The sequence below is a fragment of the Acipenser ruthenus genome, chromosome 4 (assembly GCF_902713425.1).
Source record: "Acipenser ruthenus chromosome 4, fAciRut3.2 maternal haplotype, whole genome shotgun sequence".
NCBI lineage: Eukaryota > Metazoa > Chordata > Actinopteri > Acipenseriformes > Acipenseridae > Acipenser > Acipenser ruthenus.
Genome location: NC_081192.1, coordinates 84,104,339 through 84,126,289, shown reverse-complemented (window position 1 = coordinate 84,126,289; position 21,951 = coordinate 84,104,339). Strand labels below are relative to the sequence as shown.

Sequence of the window (21,951 nt, the reverse complement as noted above, 5' to 3'; positions counted from 1 at the left end):
CATCCCAGTATCATTTCTATACAGAAATTTAGAGGATATAAAGTATTCCTTAATGTGTATGTGTATTTTCCAATATAGCAAATACTGAAACCAACTTATACAATATAAAATAAAATACATTAAAGCCATATTTGCCACCTATGTTTTGGTGCAAACCCCTTTTGTTACCTCTTGTTTTAATTACCTGAGAGTTTATTGTTACCAGCACACACATGCAAAACTACCAGTGGCAAGTGGAAGTGGAAGTCAGATGTGTCATGCACATCATACTTTACATAACTTGTACCAACTAGTTTATCTCACACACAGAAAAACAACTAAAGACACTGCAAGAAAAAACAGCTCTTATTTTAACAGCAAGAAACTCTGAAAAATATGGTACCTTTGTTAGGATGAACACACAGTCCCCATACAGGACAGACAATATACTTTTACTTTGTTTTTCAACAAAATGTATTGAAAGCAGTAGCAGTAAAATAGCTGCTGTTTATTTGTTCTGCCCCTCATCTAGAAAAAGACAAAACTGTAATACAACAACCTCCTACCCTCCCCCCCAGAAAAACACAAAACATTAAAACAAAATGAGTTTCACAGACTTGTGCACATGAACATAAGGAATAACCTTGAAAAAAGGCTAAAATTCCCCCAAAAACATAATGTGTACTAATATATATATATATATATATATATATATATATATATATATATATATATATATACACACACACACACACATCCTTTTTAAATAATGTGTTTTTTATGAAAGTATATACTTGAGAAATGTCTTTCAAAGTAGTGTACGACTTTGATTACTGTAGCTCTGCTTTCCAGTCCTCTGAAACAATAATGGAGGACTGCTGCTTTGCTTAGACTGCTGGTGGTCCATCCTCCTTCTCCCCTGGATTGACTATCTCTAGACACTATGCTATTGGAACCAGATGCTGATTCAATGCACTTTTTTTAATTATATAGCAATATTTTCTGAATACGAGTAATTACTTGTGTAAAATTGCAATACCCTCATTGCAAATATTTATTTGTACTCAAAATCTGGACCAGTGAGATCTGGACCAGTGCGGTTGTAATGAGACAACTTTAATGTTCAAATTATTTTAGCCAACCAGTTTTCTGTTTGTCCATGTCCTTTGAATATTACAGAGAATGTATTTTGAATGTGAAAGACTACGTCTTTGACTGTGCACAGAAGAAAGGCGATTAGTGTATGCATTTAGGAGCACATGACGTTATCAAACATATAATATGCTCCACTGTCATTTGAGACACTGTAGTAATGCAAGGTTTAATATAAGGAGACTGAACAGTCCAGTATCATTACCAGACTCCTTTCTACAACATTTTCTCATACAGGCTACAACACATCCTACTGCTATCATAAGGCTTTTTTAGTCTTTGTCATGTGAAAAGCTTTCTTTCAGATATTTAACCAGGAGAAGCCTCTTGACAAAGTTAGCTACTGTACAGGACACAGTGAAAGGGCAACCGAAAGTCAGACAGGTATCACATGAAAATATATACGACTTTAAGCGCAGGATTTTTTTTACAACTTTTATAAAACAAAAATAACAAAAAACAAAATAAATAAATCAGAAACCAAAAAGTTGCTTTATATCAAGCAACAGAGATCGGTCAGTCAATCAGGGTTCCAGTTTTTCCATCTCGGTCACATTTTCAAATGTTCATCCCTGCCAAACACAAAAGCACCTAAAAAAAAATTCAACATTTACCACATTAACAGCCTCAACATACAAAAATATTTACATATTTATCACTTTAGGGTCTTCAATCTGTCACCATACAAATATGTAGTAGAGATGCAAGCTTTTTGGTACCTTTGAAAATACTGTTCTTTGGTGTAAAATATGAGAATGTAGGGTTTTGTCTTAAGAAGCTTTAATGCATGCATATCATCCAATGTTGCAAATTCTGGTGCAAACTCCTTTTGCTACCGTATATATTAATGTATATTAAGTAACTGCAATATAATGTAGATTTAATTCACCCTTGGCTGAGTGTAAAGGATTATTTTATTAAGGGGATTTTTCAGTCTGAAGCCTGGAGGGCTCTGAATAGCAACATTACATAACCAAGAAATAAGGAGTGCAGAACACTATTTGATAGCCTGTCTTAAAAAATGTATTTATGTATAGAAAACATAAACAAAGATGAGATCTGGTGCTCTTCTTCTCTGTTGCTCAGACTCCCTGTCATTGCAGGCAGTGGCTTTGCAGATGGTGCACAGTGAAAGAAGGGCAGGATCTGCCGGGCATTCCTACTGCCAGGGTTCTCCCTTCCACCAGGGTACTGCTCAGGGTCAGGGAGCTGCAAGCGGAAAAAGCAGTCTTCATGGGTGATTAACTCTTTGCATTTTCTTTCAGTTTGTTTTAGCCAAGAGAGCACAATATTTGCTGTCAGAAGTACTGATAATGATTCAGTTTGATGAGTGGTAGTTGCTTACCAATCCCTGCCCAGGGTTGGGATTCACAGACCCTGAGATAAGGAATTGTGTTTTAATTAGGCCCTCGGGGTATCTAGTTGGATAGTTCAAATGAAGTCCTGCTGGGCTACTGCACAGCTCAAGTAACCCTCTGCAGGACACTGCAGTCGAGATACAGAAGTAATTTGTACCAATTTGGCACTTAAGGGGACAGGGAAGCCATTGTAGATCATAGGTGCCATGCGTCACCCTATCTAGGAGCTGCATCAGTGGGCTATTCATTAGCAGGAAACAGCCAAATGCTGTACATGTGATAATCTAGCAGACAGGGGCCGACAGTAAGTGTCCGAAGGTTAAACTTGTAGTACTCAACTAAACCACAACCAGTTTTACACAGGTAGAATTATAGAAAAGGACTTAGCACACCTAATTATGTGTCACTCTTATTTGAAATTGCACACAGGTTCTTTAAATAGGGCAATATTGAAAACTGGGGTATAACCAGTAAAAAAGGAACAGAGGGAAGGATATAAAATGTTTGTTTAAACAGACACCAGATAGGAGATGAAAAGAATATGTTAACAGTTGGTTACTAAAAGCAATTAGCAGCAGCTTTTCAAGAATTAAACCACAATTTCAGCAGTCTTCTGCCATGGATTGTCACAATACAAAACTATTAGTATACTATCTAATGGAAGTCTGTGTGATCCAATAGTTAAAGGAAAGGGTTTTGTAACCAGGAGGTCCCCGGTTCAAATCCCATTGTGTGACCCTGAGCAAGTCACTTAACCTCCTTGTGCTCTGTTTTTTGGGTGAGATGTTGTAAGTGACTCTGCAGCTGATGCATAGTTCACATACCCTGGTCTATGTAAGTCGCCTTGGATAAAGGTGTCTGCTAAATAAACAAATAATAATAAAGTGATAATACAGCAGAACCTATAATATCCAGTCCTGTAAGATATGATACCTTCAATGGACCTCTGGTATGTGTCATTTACACATGCTGGTACCACTTGAACGGTACAGATGGAAACTGATCAATGCACATTTTATTATAGAATGGATTCATTTGCAGATACAAGCCAGACACTAGAAAAGATGGTGCGTCTTGGAAGGCAGTTTGGCTTCTTACATGCTGTTACTTCATGCAAAACAAATTGCCCTGTTTAACCATGCTCAATAAAAGAAAACAAGAAAGCAAAGGGTTAATATAATTACTGTATCTTTTAAAAGCTGAAACACGATTTCTTTTTTTTTTTGACCTCTAAAGCCAGTTTGTGTTTGTGTGAGTGCTTTTTGTTGCTGTTGTTGTTTTAAACATACTATCTGTAACAGGCTAACATGCACCTATGGTGCAAAAAAAAACCCAACCTGTTCCCTTACTTTGGCGTTGACTGAAAAATCATGGTAAGAACTGTTTTTGGAATGCTGTTTTGTAAATTGCCAAATACTGTATTAGAGTGCTTTGATTTGCAATCATTTTCACGGATTTTCTTTGTATAGTGTAGGTCCAGTACCGTACTTTGGTATTTTATACACAGATGTACTTGAATTTGTTCATTTATAATGCACTGACTGTAATAAAGCTGCTATAATGCAGTACCTCTGAGATATGATATTTTCACATATCTGATGGGCCCCTGGAACCAATTATATCGGGTAGGACAGGTTCTACTGTACTAATGTTATTAATAAACAGTAACAAAGATAAAGAAACAATAACAGTTTGGCTGGAAAGGCATCTATTTTGGACTTCTGCATGGTTGACTCTTGGCTTGTCGTTTTATGTCATTTGTTTTAAAGAGGCTACGGGACGTAAGTCCCTTTCCTATAAATAGCAATCCAACTCCCAACAGAGCCTCCCTAAAATGTGTGACTGATCAGGCATTTGGAAAATAAAAATTGGGTTACGCTGGCTTACTAAAACATAAGGTCCTAACAGGGTCTGCAAAATCTGTTCTGCAATCAGTCGAAACCTGTTTGACCCCTAATGAAGATGTGAGCTGACAGCCTATAAACACATGGCTTCCTTCCAAGTTGGCTGCATATGATAATATTAGGAAGGATTCCAACTAAATACTAAATCACAATATGCAATTCTAATTATTTAACGAAGTGTTCTCTTCCTAATTGGTTTCTCCCAGACATACTGTACAATTAAATTGTTTGGCAAAAGCAATAATATTTATAGTGTTTAGGTTTTTGCTTGCCAACGTTCATATAGCATATAATGCCAGCCAATTCAATTCTTTGAACATTTCATTTTTTTGAACTAGCACAATCTGGCTTCTGTGTATGCCAGTCTTGTGTAAAGTAAATAACACATGGAAAGTTATGCTCTCAGCAAAGATGTTCTTACTTGAATCTTCAGGGAAGGCTGTGGTTTTTGTTTGCTGTAGTACTGTACTGCACTTCCTTTTGAAGATAGTACTGAAAGAAGCCAGCAGATGGCACTATAAAACCACACCGAAGGAGCACTGGCATTGTTGTACACATTCAAAAAATCTCAAACTATGATTAACATATTTATTTATTGTACTTGTGGCAAATGTATGTGTTTGTATGGAACCCCTAATGGAAATTAAAACATTTTTTTTTTAACTGGAGCTCAGTATCTCATGCACAACAGTTAATGTACCATTCTCACCATGTAGTATTTTGTCAGCAGTATCTCAGGAGTACTACTGAAACACAGATTCATATTTACAGTACGTACAGCAGGATTATAATCAAATTCTTTCTTTTTTTCCTACCAAAACCAAACAAGTTATCAAGTTACTGAATCCCGAACAGGGCCTAGCATTAGAAATCTGTTTAGACTTTTGGGGTGCCTGACCACGATGAAGTGAACTATGCCTTACAGATTTTTTTTACCAACTTTGGCTTTCCATCAGTTTTCATTTTTCTAGATCTAAGTGCTGCATTGATGCTGTAGACCAGTGGTACTCAACTCTGGCCCTCCAGATCTACTCCAGGCCTTAAATTAGTTAATTGCCTCTTAACAGCTTCAATTAACTACATTACAACCTGCTTGGAGTAAACACCTGGACTGGATTAGATCTTGAGGGCCAGAGTTGAGTACCACTGCTGTAGACCATTCCATCCCACTGAATCGTCTTGGAAGCACACTGTCTGGCCTTGTCCTATCCTGGTTCAAGATTATCTTTCGGATAGGTTTGAGTTTGTCTCTGTTGGGGAGGTAAAATAGGCGTTATCGGAAGTTGTCTGTGGTGTTCCACAGGCCCCTGGTTGTTTTTCATTATATATGGTACTATTAGGTGACGTTATCTGCAGTCACGGAGTGAACTTCCATTGCTATGCTGATGATACCCAGCTATATAAGAACATAAGAAAGTTTACAAATGAGAGGAGGCCATTCAGCCCATCTTGCTCATTTGGTTGTTAGTAGCTTATTGATCCCAGAATCTCATCAAGCAGCTTCTTGAAGGATCCCAGGGTGTCAGCTTCAACAACATTACTGGGGAGTTGGTTCCAGACCCCCACAATTCTCTGTGTAAAAAAAGTGCCTCCTATTTTCTGTTCTGAATGCCCCTTTATCTAATCTCCATTTGTGACCCCTGGTCCTTGTTTCTTTTTTCAGGTCAAAAAAGTCCCCTGGGTCGACATTGTCTATACCTTTTAGGATTTTGAATGCTTGAATCAGATCACCGCGTAGTCTTCTTTGTTCAAGACTGAATAGATTCAATTATTTTAGCCTGTCTGCATACGACATGCCTTTTAAACCCGGGATAATTCTGGTTGCTCTTCTTTGCACTCTTTCTAGAGCAGCAGTATCCTTTTTGTAATGAGTGACCAGAACTGAACACAATATTCTAGGTGAGGTCTTACTAATGCATTGTAAAGTTTTAACATTACTTCCCTTGATTTAAATTCAACACTTCTCACAATATATCCGAGCATCTTGTTGGCCTTTTTTATAGCTTCCCCACATTGTCTAGATGAAGACATTTCTGAGTCAACATAAACTCCTAGGTCTTTTTCATAGATTCTTTCTTCAATTTCAGTATCTCCCATATGATATTTATAATGCACATTTGTATTGCCTGCATGCAGTACTTTACACTTTTCTTTACTAAATGACATTTGCCATGTGTCTGCCCAGTTCTGAATGTTGTCTAGATCATTTTGAATGACCTTTGCTGCTGCAACAGTGTTTGCCACTCCTCCTATTTGTGTGTCGTCTGCAAATGTAACAAGTTTGCTTACTATACCAGAATCTAAATCATTAATGTAGATTAGGAATAGCAGAGGACCTAATATTGATTACTGATTGTGGTACACCACTGGTCACCTCGCTCCATTTTGAGGTTTCTCCTCTAATCAGTACTTTCTGTTTTCTACATGTTAACCACTCCCTAATCCATGTGCATGCATTTCTGTGTCCCTAAAGCCAGGAATTTCTTCTGCCTGGGTGTTATTAGCTACTTGTCTTACAGACATCAAGCATTGGATGTCACAAAATTTTCTAATGTTGAATTCAGATAAAATAGAGCTTATGGTAGTGGGCTCACAGAACCAACTAAAAGTTAATGTGGGATTACAGAAATTAAAAGTTTGGGGGTCATTTTTGATCCTGATCTATCATTTGAGAATCATATTAGGGAAGTTACTAAAGTATATTTTTACCATTTGAGAAATATAGCCAAACTTAGACCAATTACTTCTGTATCTGATGCCAAGAGAGTAGTAATAAGCTATAGCAGAGATCACCATGTTAATTTTTAACCAATGAGAATGCAGCATTTGGTTTTGACAGGCAGTCCCGCATCCCAGTTCCGGTCATGTGTTTGTAATCTTTAAGCAATTCCGGAAGTCCCACCCATGATTGTAGTTTATCACATTAAAATGGGGAATTAAACAAAAGCTTTGGGTGTTATTTTTAATTTGTGTAATATGTGTTATTTCAGAAAAATAAATGGATCAGTGAAATGGGCAAAAAACAAGGGCAATACATGGGATTTAAAAAAGTTTTTTTTAGAAAAATAAAATAAATAATAAATTCCTTTAGGTAGAATGAGAACAGTTTCAAAGAGGGGAATGGCAAACAATTTATAAATGAATTAAAATAAGAATTTGCTTTGTTGGTGTTTGTGTTAAATAAATAATAAAAAAAGCAGTCATTTATCATATCGATAGCCCCTCTCAATAATGACATGGAACACTTCTCGTTACACAGTATGTCACTCCTGTTTTAAAGTTTTTCATACATAGGACTGTTATGTATTTACAGAAAACTGCATGAAAAACTATTCCGGGTAGCCTGTTAAGTGCTCAGAATAGCAGGGTGCCTGTATAAAGAAAACAAGTGTCAAATTGGTTAACAGAATTGGTTGACAGACCAGTACGCTTACACGATGCAGAAACCAAATAGGGAGCATTTTTAAGAGACATAGAACGGTGGTTGCTGACATTGAGTAGTGAGGTTGTTTGGACTATGGATGGCGGTGCACACATTCATTTAGTAGTACTGAAATATGTATTCAAAAGCACTGAAAAGAGCTGTGTTGATCGACTTAAACAACTAGGCTAACAATCTATGTTTTGCATGCAATTAAGTGCAGCAGGCAGCACGCTTCTTGTGCTGCAGTGTGTAGGAAATGCTACACTCTCTGCCCTTTGTGGTTCTTCCATCACAGTTCTCTCTCCACTATATCACCATTTCTGATGCTATCCATCCATTAAGTCATCTAGCCGGGGATCCTGGTTAACCAAAGCAGGCATTTCAAATGCATTCAACGTCATGCCTATACACTGTTCCTTACTCCATATCTTTGGTACTCGTTGGAAGGAGCAATTCTATTTCGTCACCCAGCTAACTTCCAGCTGCCGCAGCAGCCCCAAGTTCTTCGATTCGCTCCCCGAAGCCCACTGTGGGATTCTGCTCAACACTCATCAAGTCCCCTTCATGCTGCACTTACAGGGTGACTTTCTTCTCCCTCGGACCCCCAGCAGCACAAACAAAACTCAGGTCCCTCTTGTCTACAGTCGGCGTTCTCCTCTCAGAGGAGAAAACCACAGGTCCTGTCCACTCTCTCGAATTTCACGGAATAGCTTTGGACGGTCTCCGCTTCAAGGTGCGCCTCCCTCCTGATAAACTGGATTGCATTCCGTCCCTCATTCAATCCTTCCAGATCCTCCGCACCATTTCAAAACAGGATCTTTTTTGCTCTTGGAGCATTTCAATTTCACCATTCGCATCATATCTCAAGGCAGGACTTTCATCTCTCGTCTCCTTGCTCGCTCTACTACATTAACATTTCTTCAGAAGCCCGGAAAGACATCGGGAGGTGGTCTCTCCTCTTTCAGCACTGGAATGGCCTTTCTCTGGTCTACAATGACTTCATATCCTATATCCACCATTCATTCTGTATTGGTGCAGAAACCTCAGCATCAAAGTAATGTTATCCAGTATTTAATAAAAAATGACATGTAGCTATGGCTGTGTATATAAAAAATGACATATTCACTACATTTCACTGTCTACAAATATATATATATTTCAAGATGTTCACGATTTAAACATAATATTTATTCCGTCCGTATAGGTGCAGCACCAAAGTCAATGTTAACAGGTGAAGTCTTGTGTTCGTTCCTCTCCATGATATGTCTATGCCCATCAGAGTATTGCTAGTATGCCCGGAGTGCTTTTTGTTTACAATAACCCCTATTTATATAGGCTGCATCACATGGTAGTCGTAGTTGTGGAGTGGCCAGAAACCTTGAATGGGATGTTTGTATGCCTGGTGCTAAATCACCTTTGGTAATGTAAACAAACTGGCAAGACTAGTTTCTGATGAAGCAAAGTGTATGAATAAGGGAATAAGGACATTTGGGAATAAGGAAATTTGTAGAGATTGACAGCTAGTGTTAACAGAGAAGCAGTATAGCTGTGATGTTTCCAGTCCGAAAGAGGCTAAAACTCTTACGTTTAACATTTAAGGTGACTTATGGTATTGAGAGTAACACCTAAAACTTTTAATTAGAAGAGTGGTTTTGTGTTAGATCCTGAAAAAATAATCTGGATGTTGACAGTTAAGCTTGTGTGAGCCATAATAACCTTGGCTGCAGTAATCCCATTGTGGCATTGGTACAGTAGTTTAATATTAGGCACACTGGTGTATACGTTGTACCGGCGTATTAGTCGCTCCCCCCTTTTATTGGCCCCACATAAATGCCTAGAAAATCGACTTGTACCACAGTTTTTATGGTAAGTCTTTTTACTGATCAGCCTAAGCAGGGTTATCCAAAAGTATTGCAACATGACCATTGATACTATTGAACCCTCTTTATCAGGATGACTATAATGCTAATCATTGCAAGAAGGTCAAGGACAACTTCCCCGACTTTTTATTTGTCAGCACTTTAACCCATATTTGTTGTATTGTTTGCCAAATATGTCCAGGTATTTTCGTACTTGCACTGGCATACCTTACTGTTCACTGTAAGTCTCTTTTTGGCCAGGCCGTCATACAACTTTATTCACTAAATTCCAAAAGAAATTACAGAAGGGCAGTGGAACCACAATATTTTATTTCTCACTTTAAATGTAATCTTTGATAAGAAGTCATTTATAAGGGAGTGAATCTTGCATCCCTCTGTTGCTGCACAGTTAGACGTCTCTCTTGACAAAGTTGTTATATCGGAGCCATCTTGAATAATTAAATCAGGTATTCATGAAACCTATGGGAATGTGTATAAACACAAAACAGTCCTTTTGTGAACATGGTCCTTTATTTCTTTTTTAGTTTTCTTTAAAAATGCCAGGTCAATGAAAACTTCATAAAAGCAGAAATAGAATTTGTCTCGTTCATTGCTAAATCATTTTCCAGGCCAATATTACTCAAGCAACATCAGTGAACCCTTAGAAAGATATCAAATAACGTAACAGTTTTATACTTATCATTAGTGTTTTTCTCCCATGAACAGACTCAACCTGCTACCCAAGAAAACAATGTGACTGTACTGTATTTGTGTCTATATATACAGAATGCACACTTCTTTTTTTTTACTTTCTAAATTTTTTCTAATTTATTTTTTATCTAACTTAGTCAACCCATTTACAACGTACCTGGGATATAACGTACACACGCATATAAAGAACCAGCATCATGGAACCGAATAAAATGGTATTAAATCCTGTTTAAATTCTCCTTTTAGTACGTACTCTAAAAGGAGAATTTAATGGCACGCAGTGGTCTGTGCTGCGCATATTGTGTACTCGTAGGCCTACTTCTTGCTGTTTGAACTTGACCTTGCTCTCTATTACTGTAATTTATGCAGTATTATCATGGCCAGCGCTGAATGATCGTCAATTTCACTTAAGGACAAACTGTATGTTATTGGAGAAATCTTAAAGGGAAGAAAGTAGTCAGAATTATGCGCAAAGAGCTCAAGTTTAAAAAGCAGCAGTCACTGAGGCAGTCATCTAAGGCCCTGGCCACATTAGAGCAAAAAAATAAATAAATAATAATATCGACAACCAAGTTCAAAACCAATTTACCTGAACCCTAGCCCAACAGTGTTAGAGCGCTTCCAGACTGCCGTAATGAAACTGGGTTAGTTTAACTCAACTGTTGTTAAAAACACTTTGCTGGATGACTGTAACCCAGAAACCACTGTAATGTATACACGTTGTTCTTTTCCTCTCCCCCCTCGTAAATGTTGTTTATGTGACGGCGGGGCGAGGCACCTCGCACAACTTTGCTGCCCCAACCTAATAAGGCTAGTTTCACCCAATGTAACTAATGTATGCCGATCTACGCCACCCAGTGTTTTCCAGGGCACTCGGAGAGAATGAATAGAATAAACCTAAATAGAATAAAGTAAATACTAGATAGAAATATATCCCCCTCTGACCACAGGTTCAAATTCTGACTAGTTTGGTGCAGTTGTATTACCAGACCCAATACCAAGCAGGAGTGCAAGAGGCAGGTTTTTAAAGTTAATACACAATGGGTTTATTGCAGAAATGGATAGTAGCACATACAAGCTTAAAAGACTCCACCACTTGGCTAGGAGACAAAGTAACAAAAGAAAATACGAAAAAGGGACTCACTCTGTTGGCTGAGAGCCAAAGTAGCAAATAAATGGAAAGAAAAACTCATAATTTGCTAATGTTGCCGTTTTCTTCAAAAGGGCTTGGGCAAACGTGAAATCTACTTCAAAAGTTTGATGTGTTTATATAACCAGCAACATTTCTTATGCCTCCATTGACTCTTCATAGAATTTTTTGCCTAACTCTCTATATACCACAATGCTTTGCACGCAGTGAGACGGAAGTCTCCATTGAAAATCAGCAGAGTCGAGTATCTTGTTCAATAGAATATCTTTTGAAATGCCCTTCTAATAAACTGCAATATTATTGGCTGAAGCAGTTTTGAGTGGGACTGGATTTTCGTCGATTAAAATACTAGTGTGTGCTCCCATTGGCTAGAAAGGTTGCAGTGTTTTTGGCGCAGTGCGAGATTGACATTTGGAAGTTTATCTGTTTGTTGGGAAGTTTGCAGGGAAGTTCGTCTGGTTGATTGGAAATTTGCAGGCCTTTCTATTACTGAATTGACAAATTAATTAGTGAACTATTAGATGAAGTAACAAATACGTTTATGAATTGACGAATTTATGGACGAATTGCTGGACAAATTGACCAATTCAGGAATTGAGAAACGAATTGACAAATTAATGGCTGGATACTTTTGGCATAAATGGCGCTCCATATGAACCCTTAACTCGGTTCTAAAACGCTCATGTGGCCAGGGCCTAAAAGACTTCTTAAAATAGCGTACAGGCAATGATTACTGTACTGTACCTGAACTGACAGTTTGTATGGTAATGTTTTTTGACTTGTATATTATTATTATTATTATTATTATTATTATTATTATTTCTATAATTTATTATTATTGTACTGTGTTATTTTTTATTAATTCGTTTATTTTACTAATTACAGTACAGTATTATTCATTACATTACATGTTTTTTTTATAATTAATTTAGCTGACCATCTTTATCCAAGGCAACATAGAATTACTGTATTAAATAATTAAAATACAGAATGTTACATATTGTATAGTAATGCACAGTACTAGTTACATTGTTTTATATTGTTTCTTCTGTAATAAACCTTTTATACTACATACATTGTATATGTACATTAATCAAATAGTACTGTACTAGGTTTTGATTTTTGTGCTGATTTGCTGGGTATGTGCATGTATCTGGTTATTACATACCTCGGTTATAACATATGAGCTTTATACAAGCCTTTTTTTTTTTTTTACAAACAGGCAAAAGCTCAAAAACTTGTGCGAGCTCCAAGGGGCTTGTTAGCTGCACTCTACTTATCATTGACCCCCCTACAAAGCTGGATTGAACAATTCTTTAACTTGCCACCACTAAAATCACCAAACAAGAAATAAACAACCCAGGTATTTAATATAGGTGCTATTGGATAGTCTTAGGTAGTTTTAAAATTGTGATAGTTGTTTTTTTGTTTTTTTTTCAGAAATCAATTCTGAAAATGCTAATAAACAATTTTGGTGTAAAACGCTTTCAAAATCTGTCCCCATGTGTTTTCAGTGCCCACTGCTTATTAAAAGACATACATGATTAGATTCTCAAAGCTATACTTGTCATTTGCACATTTTATTCAGAAAGGGAAAATGCAGCCAATAATTATACTAAACTAGAAAAAAAAACACTTCAGGGTGAGGAACAGTAGCAGAAACATTTTCATATATGTGTAATATATGTTTTATTTTATGCATGTAAACCAAGCTTGCATTTTTTAAAGAATGTTTTTCGAAGTCTGTTTTATGAATACAATTTCTTAGTAAACTGAAATTTTAATTCTTATAGTTTTAAATTATGTTCTGTCAAATTCTTTTTTTTATTTTCCTAAAAGTATTACTTCTTTAAGTAAAATAAGTAATAGTCGCCCCTGTTTTCTTTAAATATTCTTATTTCAATACAGAGATACTGTATACATCAAAGCAGACACTCACAAAAGGCCCCCTTGTGGTACCCATACCTTCCAAAACTGTGTTGTAAACAGGATACAGATATCACTGCTTTGCTTCAGCCAAAATCTTTAGTTTCTTTTATTAAAAAAAATGAAATAATTTTCTGTATTCAATGTACTAAATCTACATGCAGCTTTACCTGTAGAATAACAAACTACAGTTACATACAATGCAGTTTCAATTATAGTGATCATAATTAAAATTTCTCTAAAAGCAGTTAAACTGCAGTTACAATGCATGTCAGCCACAATCCATAATCCGCTGGCTGAATGCAAGAATATTTACAAATTTCAGTACAATACAGTAGAAATTTCCCCGAAATTAAGAGACGCCTGAGGACTGATGCACATAATTTTTTTTTTTTTTTAGTTACAATGTATTTTTCTGTATTTACACCTGGGCTGAGTTGAATTAATTTCATACAGTGAATGACAGTGTTTCGGGCAGCCACAAATGTCCATTCCCTTTGGTTAATTCTTTTACAGCTTAGTTTAAAATAACATAGTTTATACCTAAAGGACATGCTAGCTTGTGTAGTGGATTTACTCTCCTCTATCCAAAGAGACTCAGGATTCAGGTTGATTATCCAGATATTTTAATCAATGTATACAAGGGAAGAGTCTACAAGAGACTGTTAACGTACACAAGGGTTACAGTAGATTTTATACAGTGTTTTACAGGGTAGGATGTCACAGAAGTTTGTGGTAAGGCCTTTTGTTCATTAAATGTCGTTCCAGCTGTGCTGTAGCCTACCAGAACCAATTGTCCTGGGCAGTTCTTTATTAATTATTATTATTATTATTAATTGTTTATTTAGCAGACGCCTTTATCCAAGGCGACTTACAGAGACTTACAGAGTGTGTGAACTATGCATCAGTTGCAGAGTCACTTACAATTACGTCTCACCCGAAAGACAGAGCACAAGGAGGTTAAGTGACTTGCTCAGGATCACACAATGAGTCAGTGGCTGAGGTGGGATTTGAACCGTGGACCTTCTGGTTACAAGCCCCTTTCTTTAACCACTGGACCACACAGCCTTCCAGTTCTTTCCTGGGGCCAAGGTGTAAATCCTTTGATCTGATGTGTTGTAACTGTGTTGTAACACCTCTCCTGTCTCAGGCAATCCTTCGTTATCACAGTACAAGATAGAATCAGAACAGAGAGTGTCTCAGAGTTATCAAAGTTGGTGTCCTGGGGATGGGGGAACACTGTTGTTCACAAGTCCGAAGGGCCAGCTGCAGCTGATGCAATCGCTGCTTGCTACAGTCTCAAAGGCACCTCACATTCAATTAAATGTATATAGAAATACAAGATACACACATAACACAAGATTTCAATAATTTTCCTCTTCACTTGTAACTCAGATTACATGGCAGTTTAGGCAATTGTAATACAGAATAGTAAAAACACTGGTGTTGAGTTTTATTTTTATATTAGACAACTTATGACTGCTAAAGACGTAGCATCATACACCATGTTAGATAAAATTCCAAAAAGAAAGGAACAGGCGGGAACAAATCACATAGTTAAAACATTTTTAAATGAACTGGTAAATGTGTGAAACTGTGAAATTCCTTATAGATTATATATTTTGTTATTTTTTCCTTATTAATTATTTCAATTCATTAGAATCGTAGACGATATTTAAACTGGATGTCTCTGACTGGTTGCATAGATCCAAAACCCCAGCGTGTGACATCAATGGAAGGGATTTCCTCATCAGGGTTTTCCAGCTCAAACTCAAAATATGTCAGCATGAGAAAGACAAACTGTTTGAGCTCATTTGTAGCAAAGAAGCGTCCCGGGCACATAGTGACTCCAGCACCCCAAGGCATGTTATAATATTTCAGCTTCTTACCATCTTTGAAAAAGTCAGTCTTTTTGATCCCCTCCGGGGTCAAGAATCGGTCATATTTAAATTTGTCTGGGTCCGGATGTACGGCCGGGTCCATCTGCACTGCAGTGTATGGGAACAGCGCCACTCTGTCCCCCTCTCGTATGCTGTACTCGCGTCCATCTGCCATCCTGAGTTTCATGTCCTGCATGACAGCCCTGGTGAGGACAGGGGCAGCAGTTAAGCGAAGGGTTTCCTCCACTGCACTGTCCAAAATAGGGGTCTTGAGAAGCATGTCTCTAGTGAGATTAATTAGTGGGCCCCCAGATGTGACCTCTTGGCCGGTTTCCTTTAAAAGCTGGTCCACTTCCCCCTGGACTGCCTTCATGGCTTCATGATGCTTCATGAGGAACAGTAGCAGCCAGAATGCAGATGGACCAGTGTTGCCCTGGGAAGCCCAGAGGAGCAGAAACATGTATCTGTCCTGCATGGATTCCTTCATTCCATTCTCAGCTCTCACCTGCTGCTGATCCAACACCCAGCCACTGATGTTGTCTTTGTTAGCTACCTTCTGCACAGACAGTATGTCCCAAAACAACCTCTTCAACCTCTCTGCTTCCATCTTTTCCTTTGGCGGCAGCACTCCATATGCCAGCCGGGGGAAGAGTCTATCGTACTTGCGGAACTCTTGGAACAGTTCCTCAGATTGGATCCGGTCTTTCTCTTTAGCTTTCTCCAAACTGCCAGCTTCCTTGGCAGTCTCGTTGCCGAAAAGTGCAAGGTAGCCAGCCCTGAAGACAATGTTGTAGCTATAGTTGAACAGTCCACCCTGGCTCCATGCTGTCTGCTCTTTCTTCGAGCCCACACTATGCAGCATCAGGTTCTGCAAGTTCTCCATCATAGCCTGGGTCATAACCACCAAGCCGTCGCCCATCAGGTGCTTGTTACTGGAGGTTTGCAAGACCTTGTGATCATTTTCCATTGCGTGATAGCCAAAGACCTTTTCTACCAGCTGTACAGCAAACTTGTTAAAATCAAGCTTGGCTTTGGCCTCTTTCACTACAGTGCCAAAAGAAAGGGGGTCCATGAGGAAGGTGAGGTAGTGACCTGCTAACTGCACAGTGAAAATGCTCCCATGCTTCTTTTGCATCTTCTGCAGGAACTTAGCTGTGTCCCTTCGGAAGTCCAGCACGTGGCCCAGCCATGGTATGGGGCCCCTGTCCAGGGGAGGCTCTCCGGGTCGTCTTTTACGAAAAGCTCCCAAGAAATAAAGGCCACTGAGGATGGAGATTAGCAAGGCAAGGAGGACTGGAAGCAAGAGAGACATTGTGTCTTCTTGTTACTCTGAGCACCGCTCTGACTGACTGAGAGCTAAGAGAAAGCTGCAAATAACACTAGACACTAGCTCCTCCCTATGGCCTGCTAGCCAATCAGGGCAGAGTGTACTGAGTGGGCGATTACTACTTTTAAAAGAAGTATCTGTATGTTTGTAATGTTTACTCACTGTACAGAACAGCAATATTTTAACGTTATCATTTTTTTACCATCAAATAAATCTTCAACATTAATTTTAAGCTCAAAACATATCAATGACACAGATCACATATCCATTACTTAATGTTTTCAAATCATTCGATTTACATACTTGCGTTTTGTTTACAATCCCCTGTATTTATAGTTTTCTTTGTATAGATTTTAGTTTAACTACCCCGATAAAAGAAAACAACAGGCTGCACCAGACAGTAGTTGTAAATCACCTTTGGTAATGTAAATAAACTGGCTAGGCTAGTTTCTAAGGAAGTAGATGTACATGATTGTAAGAATATAAAATACTGCAAGGATCAGCATCGCCTATCTGACAATGGCAAAACTAAGTCTCCCACTAATGTATCCCATTGTGTGTTGGGTTTGCTAATGATACATTCACCCAGAAATCATGTTATGGTAACATTTAACTGAGATGTTACAGTATCCTACAGTAATGTTAAATTATACACAGAAATATGATTTCTGGGTTAATGTATCATAGTAGCATGACAGTTCTTATTGGGAAAAGTAGGTTGGTTGATTTATGCTTTGCTTAAACATATCTTCAACATAAAAAGTATTTTTACTTATCAGCCTAAGCAGGGTTGTCAAAAATAAATATTGCAACATGACCATTGATACTACTGAACCTCTTTATCTGGAAAAGGTATAATGTTAATCATTGCAAGAAGCTCAAGGACAATTTCCCTGAATTTCTATTTGATTGCACTTTTTTAACCCTCATTAGTTGTATTGTTTGCAACGCATTTTCAGGTATTTTAGTACTTGCACTGTCGTGCCTTACTGTTCACTGTAAGTCTCTGTTTGGATGGTCCATCATAATGAGAGTGATTTCTCTGTGATTTTAACAGGATGGGTTTGATATTTAAATTAACACTGCTGTCAATAGAACATGATGGAAAACAGCAATACCTTATCAGGTGTATCAAGGTTTAGGTTTATGCTGTTTACACGTGTCAAATGTCCCTCTTGATAAGGGACTAACCCTCCTAACCCTTGTGAATATGGATACATTTGTATATGTTGAAGGTATTTACATTGAAGGAGCAGTTTTAGCTAAATACTGTATCTGTGAGTTGCCAGTGACCTAAATTAAAGTTTACCGTGTTCATTGTTTTTATTTTTTTCATTTTCACTGTTTTTAAAATCTATTGCCATACTTTATTTTATTTTATTTTTTTGCCACGCCTACCTATGCTGTTGCTTGCATTTCCTGTGACTTTTAGTCAAATACTTAAATACATGCAATCGCCGTGAAGATATTGTCAGCAGCAGCGCTGGGCAGAGATATAAACTCAGTGCACCAAGAGACTGACTGATTGCTGCTGACTGACTGATGATATCCACACTGACCTATTTGATTCTCCATTGTTGTGTTTCAGGAATAAAGTTGACTTGGCAATGAATAGTGACCTCTTCAGCGTCGTTATTCAATATTACCACACCATTAGAGGGTAACACCACCTCAAAAAAGTTTCACATTATACATAGATACATTACATCAAAATCAGCTTTAAAAAGTTTTAGCCACCTGTGGCAATGTGCCCCGTCCGTGTGCATTTCTGTGTTGTTGTATGTTGCATGTGCTGTGTTAATGTTGGTGTATAGATATGGCTGCACGGGATATAAATGGGTGTGTGCAGCACGAGTTATTTAAAATGTATAATTGTATTTAGGCACGGGATTGCACATCACTTCACGTGCATTTAAAGTATTTAATATGTGAGCACGAGGTTGCACATAATTAATTCACGTGCTGGGATTCAAGTGAATAATTAATTGGTAATTGAATCCCGGCACAACAGTATATATAGATGCACGTTTTACTCACTCGGGGTTGTGTGTTCGGTGAGTGGAGAACGGGTGTGGAGAAGGAGGTAAAATAAACGAGAATAAAAAGAATAATAATAATAACGACTGTTTAAACTCACCGTGTTTGTTTGTCTGTGCATCCACCGTTTGTTAAGTGTTAGTCCGTTTTGTTTGTCTATTTATTTTGGCCTCAAGTGCCGTGTCCTGTGTTTTGTTTTGTTCAAACCTTTTATTTCACAATAAAATGGCGCAAGCAAGCGCATTTACCATTTCATCCACCGTCTGTCTGTGTACTCCTTTCTGGTCTGACGTAACCACTACAGCCTGCTTGTCACACTACCTCCAAAAAGTTTTAGCCACCCCAGGAAAGTGACCAATCACATTATACATAGAAAAATTACTTGATACCAGCTTTAAGTAGTTTTAGCCACCTCACTGACGAATCACATTATACATATATATGTAACTGTATATAAAGGGTGATTCCTGGGCTACAGGCAAGACTTATTTATATTTGGTATGTAAATGTATCTTTTAAGCTGTATCTTATCAATAATAATAATAATAATATTGTGTGTACTTTCTCCCCATTCTTGTGTATACAAACATTACACCCGTAATCATTTTTTCTATTCCTTTTCTCTAATTATATATTTATTAATATATATTTTTTCTTGATGTTTCTCGTTCATTTCTTGTTTTATGACTGTATTGGGACATATGAAAGTTGTTTTTTTTCAGGCTGTAATTGAAACATTCAAATGTATCCTCTCTGTTAGTGTCGACATATTGCTGTAAAATCTGCACTGAAAATTAAATTGAACATTGAAAACTTACTCCCCTTTGCCTGATATTTCTATTTTATTTGTAACTTTACAACACTGTTATTTTCTTATATGTAACAAAACAGCTGAATGTTCAGGAATTGTGAAGGGGTCCTGCAGGAATCACAGCAGGATCTTTACTCCAGTCCTGCAGGAATCACAGCGGGATCTTTACTCCAGTCCTGCAGGAATCACAGCGGGATCTTTACTCCAGTCCTGCAGGAATCACAGTGGGATCTTTACTCCAGTCCTGCAGGAGTTATAGCAGTAATGCAGGAACTGCAATTATGTCCTCATGCAAATCCTGCAGGAATCGAGACAGTTCTACAAAGCACACCAATTGTGTATTTGTATACTATTTTGGCCCATGGGTCAGTACTACAGTACTACATTTGTATATGGAAAGAAAGCTGGCATGTCAACATCGCAGTGGCCTTGTTGTGATTTAATTCTTTTTCATTGGATGGAAAGACTCCAATTCCACAGACTGATTTATGTGGAAGGCTGTAATGACCTTGGGAAGGAAAGCAGGGTTTGTACGCAGTGACACCCTGCTGCCATTGTCCCAAATATGCATACAGGAGCTGTGCACCGACAGCGCCTGCAGCTGTCGGACCCGCTTTGCGGAGATGATAGCCAAGAGGAAGGCTATCTTCATAGACAGATGCTTCAACTCTATAGAGTGTATAGGCTCAAACGGTGCCTTCATGAGAGCCTCTAGTACAACATCAAGGGTCCATTCGGGGAGAATGGCCCTCCTGGGAGGGCGTAAACACCAAGCGCTTTTGAGAAACCGGGTAGCCAAAAAATGCGCACCCGGAGATACCGAATCTACAGGGGCATGGCACGCAGAGATAGCCGCTAAATACGCCTTCAATGTGGAAGATGAACCTGCAAGATAACCGGTATGGGGCAAGAAACTGGGTCATGACCTCCAGTCAGACACCAATTCTGAAAATACTTCCACTTATAGGTGTACAGCGACCTAGTGGAGTGTGCCCTAGCGCTCTGCAGAGTTCCCACAACCGCGTCTGATAGCCTTAGGGCTGTCCAGCGGTCCCGTTCAGGGGCCAGACCTATTATTGGAATCTCTCGCCTGACTGAGGAGATCCAGGCGAAGTGGGATCTCCCAGGGCTGGCCTTGTATGAGCTGGCATAGGGTCGAGAATCAGATTCTCCTGGGCCACCGAGGGGCCACTAGGAGAACTGTTGCTTTCTCTAACCGGACCTTCTCCAAGAAGGCCAGGTGCAACGGTACTGGCGGGAACACATAAAGGAGCATCCTGGGCCACTCGTGGGCTACGGCTTCGACGCTGAGTGGACCGCATAACCAGTGGAGGGAATATCACAAGGGGCAATGCATCATCTCCGCCAAGTCAAAGAGATCGACCTGCACCTTCCCAAACTGGTCCCAAATGCGCTGCACCACCTGCGGGTGGAGTCGCCACTCTGACGGATGTGCACCCTTCCTTGACAGGAGGTCCGCTGCCCAGATCGTCACTCTGGGAAGATGTGTCGCCCGTAGGTTCCGCTGTGCCATAAGGCCCTGGTGGTTGACATAAGCCACCACTGATGTGTTGTCCGTTCGGACTAGCACATGTTTCCCGTGCAACACTGGAAGAAAGTGCTGGAGAGCCAGGAAAACAGCCTGCAGCTCCAGCATATTTATGTGCAGGGCTATCCAACGGCCCGACCACGTGCCGCAGACTCCTATGCCTTCCCAGACCGCCCCCCAACCTAAGTTGGAGGCGTCCGTCGTCACCACTTGGTGAGATAACACCACTCCCATCCTCACCCCCTCGCGCAGGTGAGGGGGCATCCTCCACCATTGTAGGGCCGCAGAGCACATGTGAGACACTGTCAGACGACGGTGTCTGTCTCGCTTGGGGTGTAAGTGGAATGCATTGAGTCACGCCTGGAGCAGGCGCATGCGAAAAATAGACCCAGCTTGATGGCCGTCAGACCCAACAGTTTTTGGAACCGCACCAAGGGGACCGTCGATCCCTGTTGGAACAGGGAGAGGCAACCCTGAATAGCTGCTACTCTGTCGTCCGACAGGTATGCACGCATCATATTGGAGTCCAGCCGGAGCCCCAAGTACGTCGTGCACTGCATCGGTATAAGCCGACTCTTCGCATCGTTGATGGTGAGGCCCAGCCTCGCCAGATGCTGCGTCACAATCGTCATGTGGGCCACTGCTCCCTCTCGGGATTGAGCACAAATCAGCCAGTCGTCGAGATAGTTGAGTACTCTGATCCCCTGCAATCACAAGGGGGGACGGATAGCATCAACACAGTTTGAAAATGTATGAGGAGCTAGGGAAAGGCCGAACAGCAGCACGCAGAACTCGGAAAAGCTTCCTTGCACAGCAAAGCGGCCACTTCCTTTTTGAGTACAGAGACCTGAAGAGGGTCCGACATGGATGTGTGCATGACTCCT

The 21,951-nt window shown here is 39.4% G+C and overlaps 1 protein-coding gene across 1 annotated transcript; it reads right to left on the bottom strand.

Annotated features, from left to right (window-relative positions):
* Positions 1 to 14,072: 14,072 nt before the first annotated feature.
* LOC117399933 (5-beta-cholestane-3-alpha,7-alpha-diol 12-alpha-hydroxylase-like) lies at positions 14,073 to 16,709 on the bottom strand. The gene has a single exon (XM_033999391.3). It carries the CDS (start codon positions 16,653 to 16,655, stop codon positions 15,120 to 15,122), a length of 1,536 nt encoding a protein of 511 aa, XP_033855282.1. The 5' UTR covers positions 16,656 to 16,709; the 3' UTR covers positions 14,073 to 15,119.
* Positions 16,710 to 21,951: the final 5,242 nt, after the last annotated feature.

Coding starts and splice junctions, on each gene's coding strand:
- LOC117399933 (XM_033999391.3), bottom strand. CDS start 16,655: ATGTCTCTCTTGCTTCCAGTCCTCCTTGCCTTGCTAATCTCCATCCTC.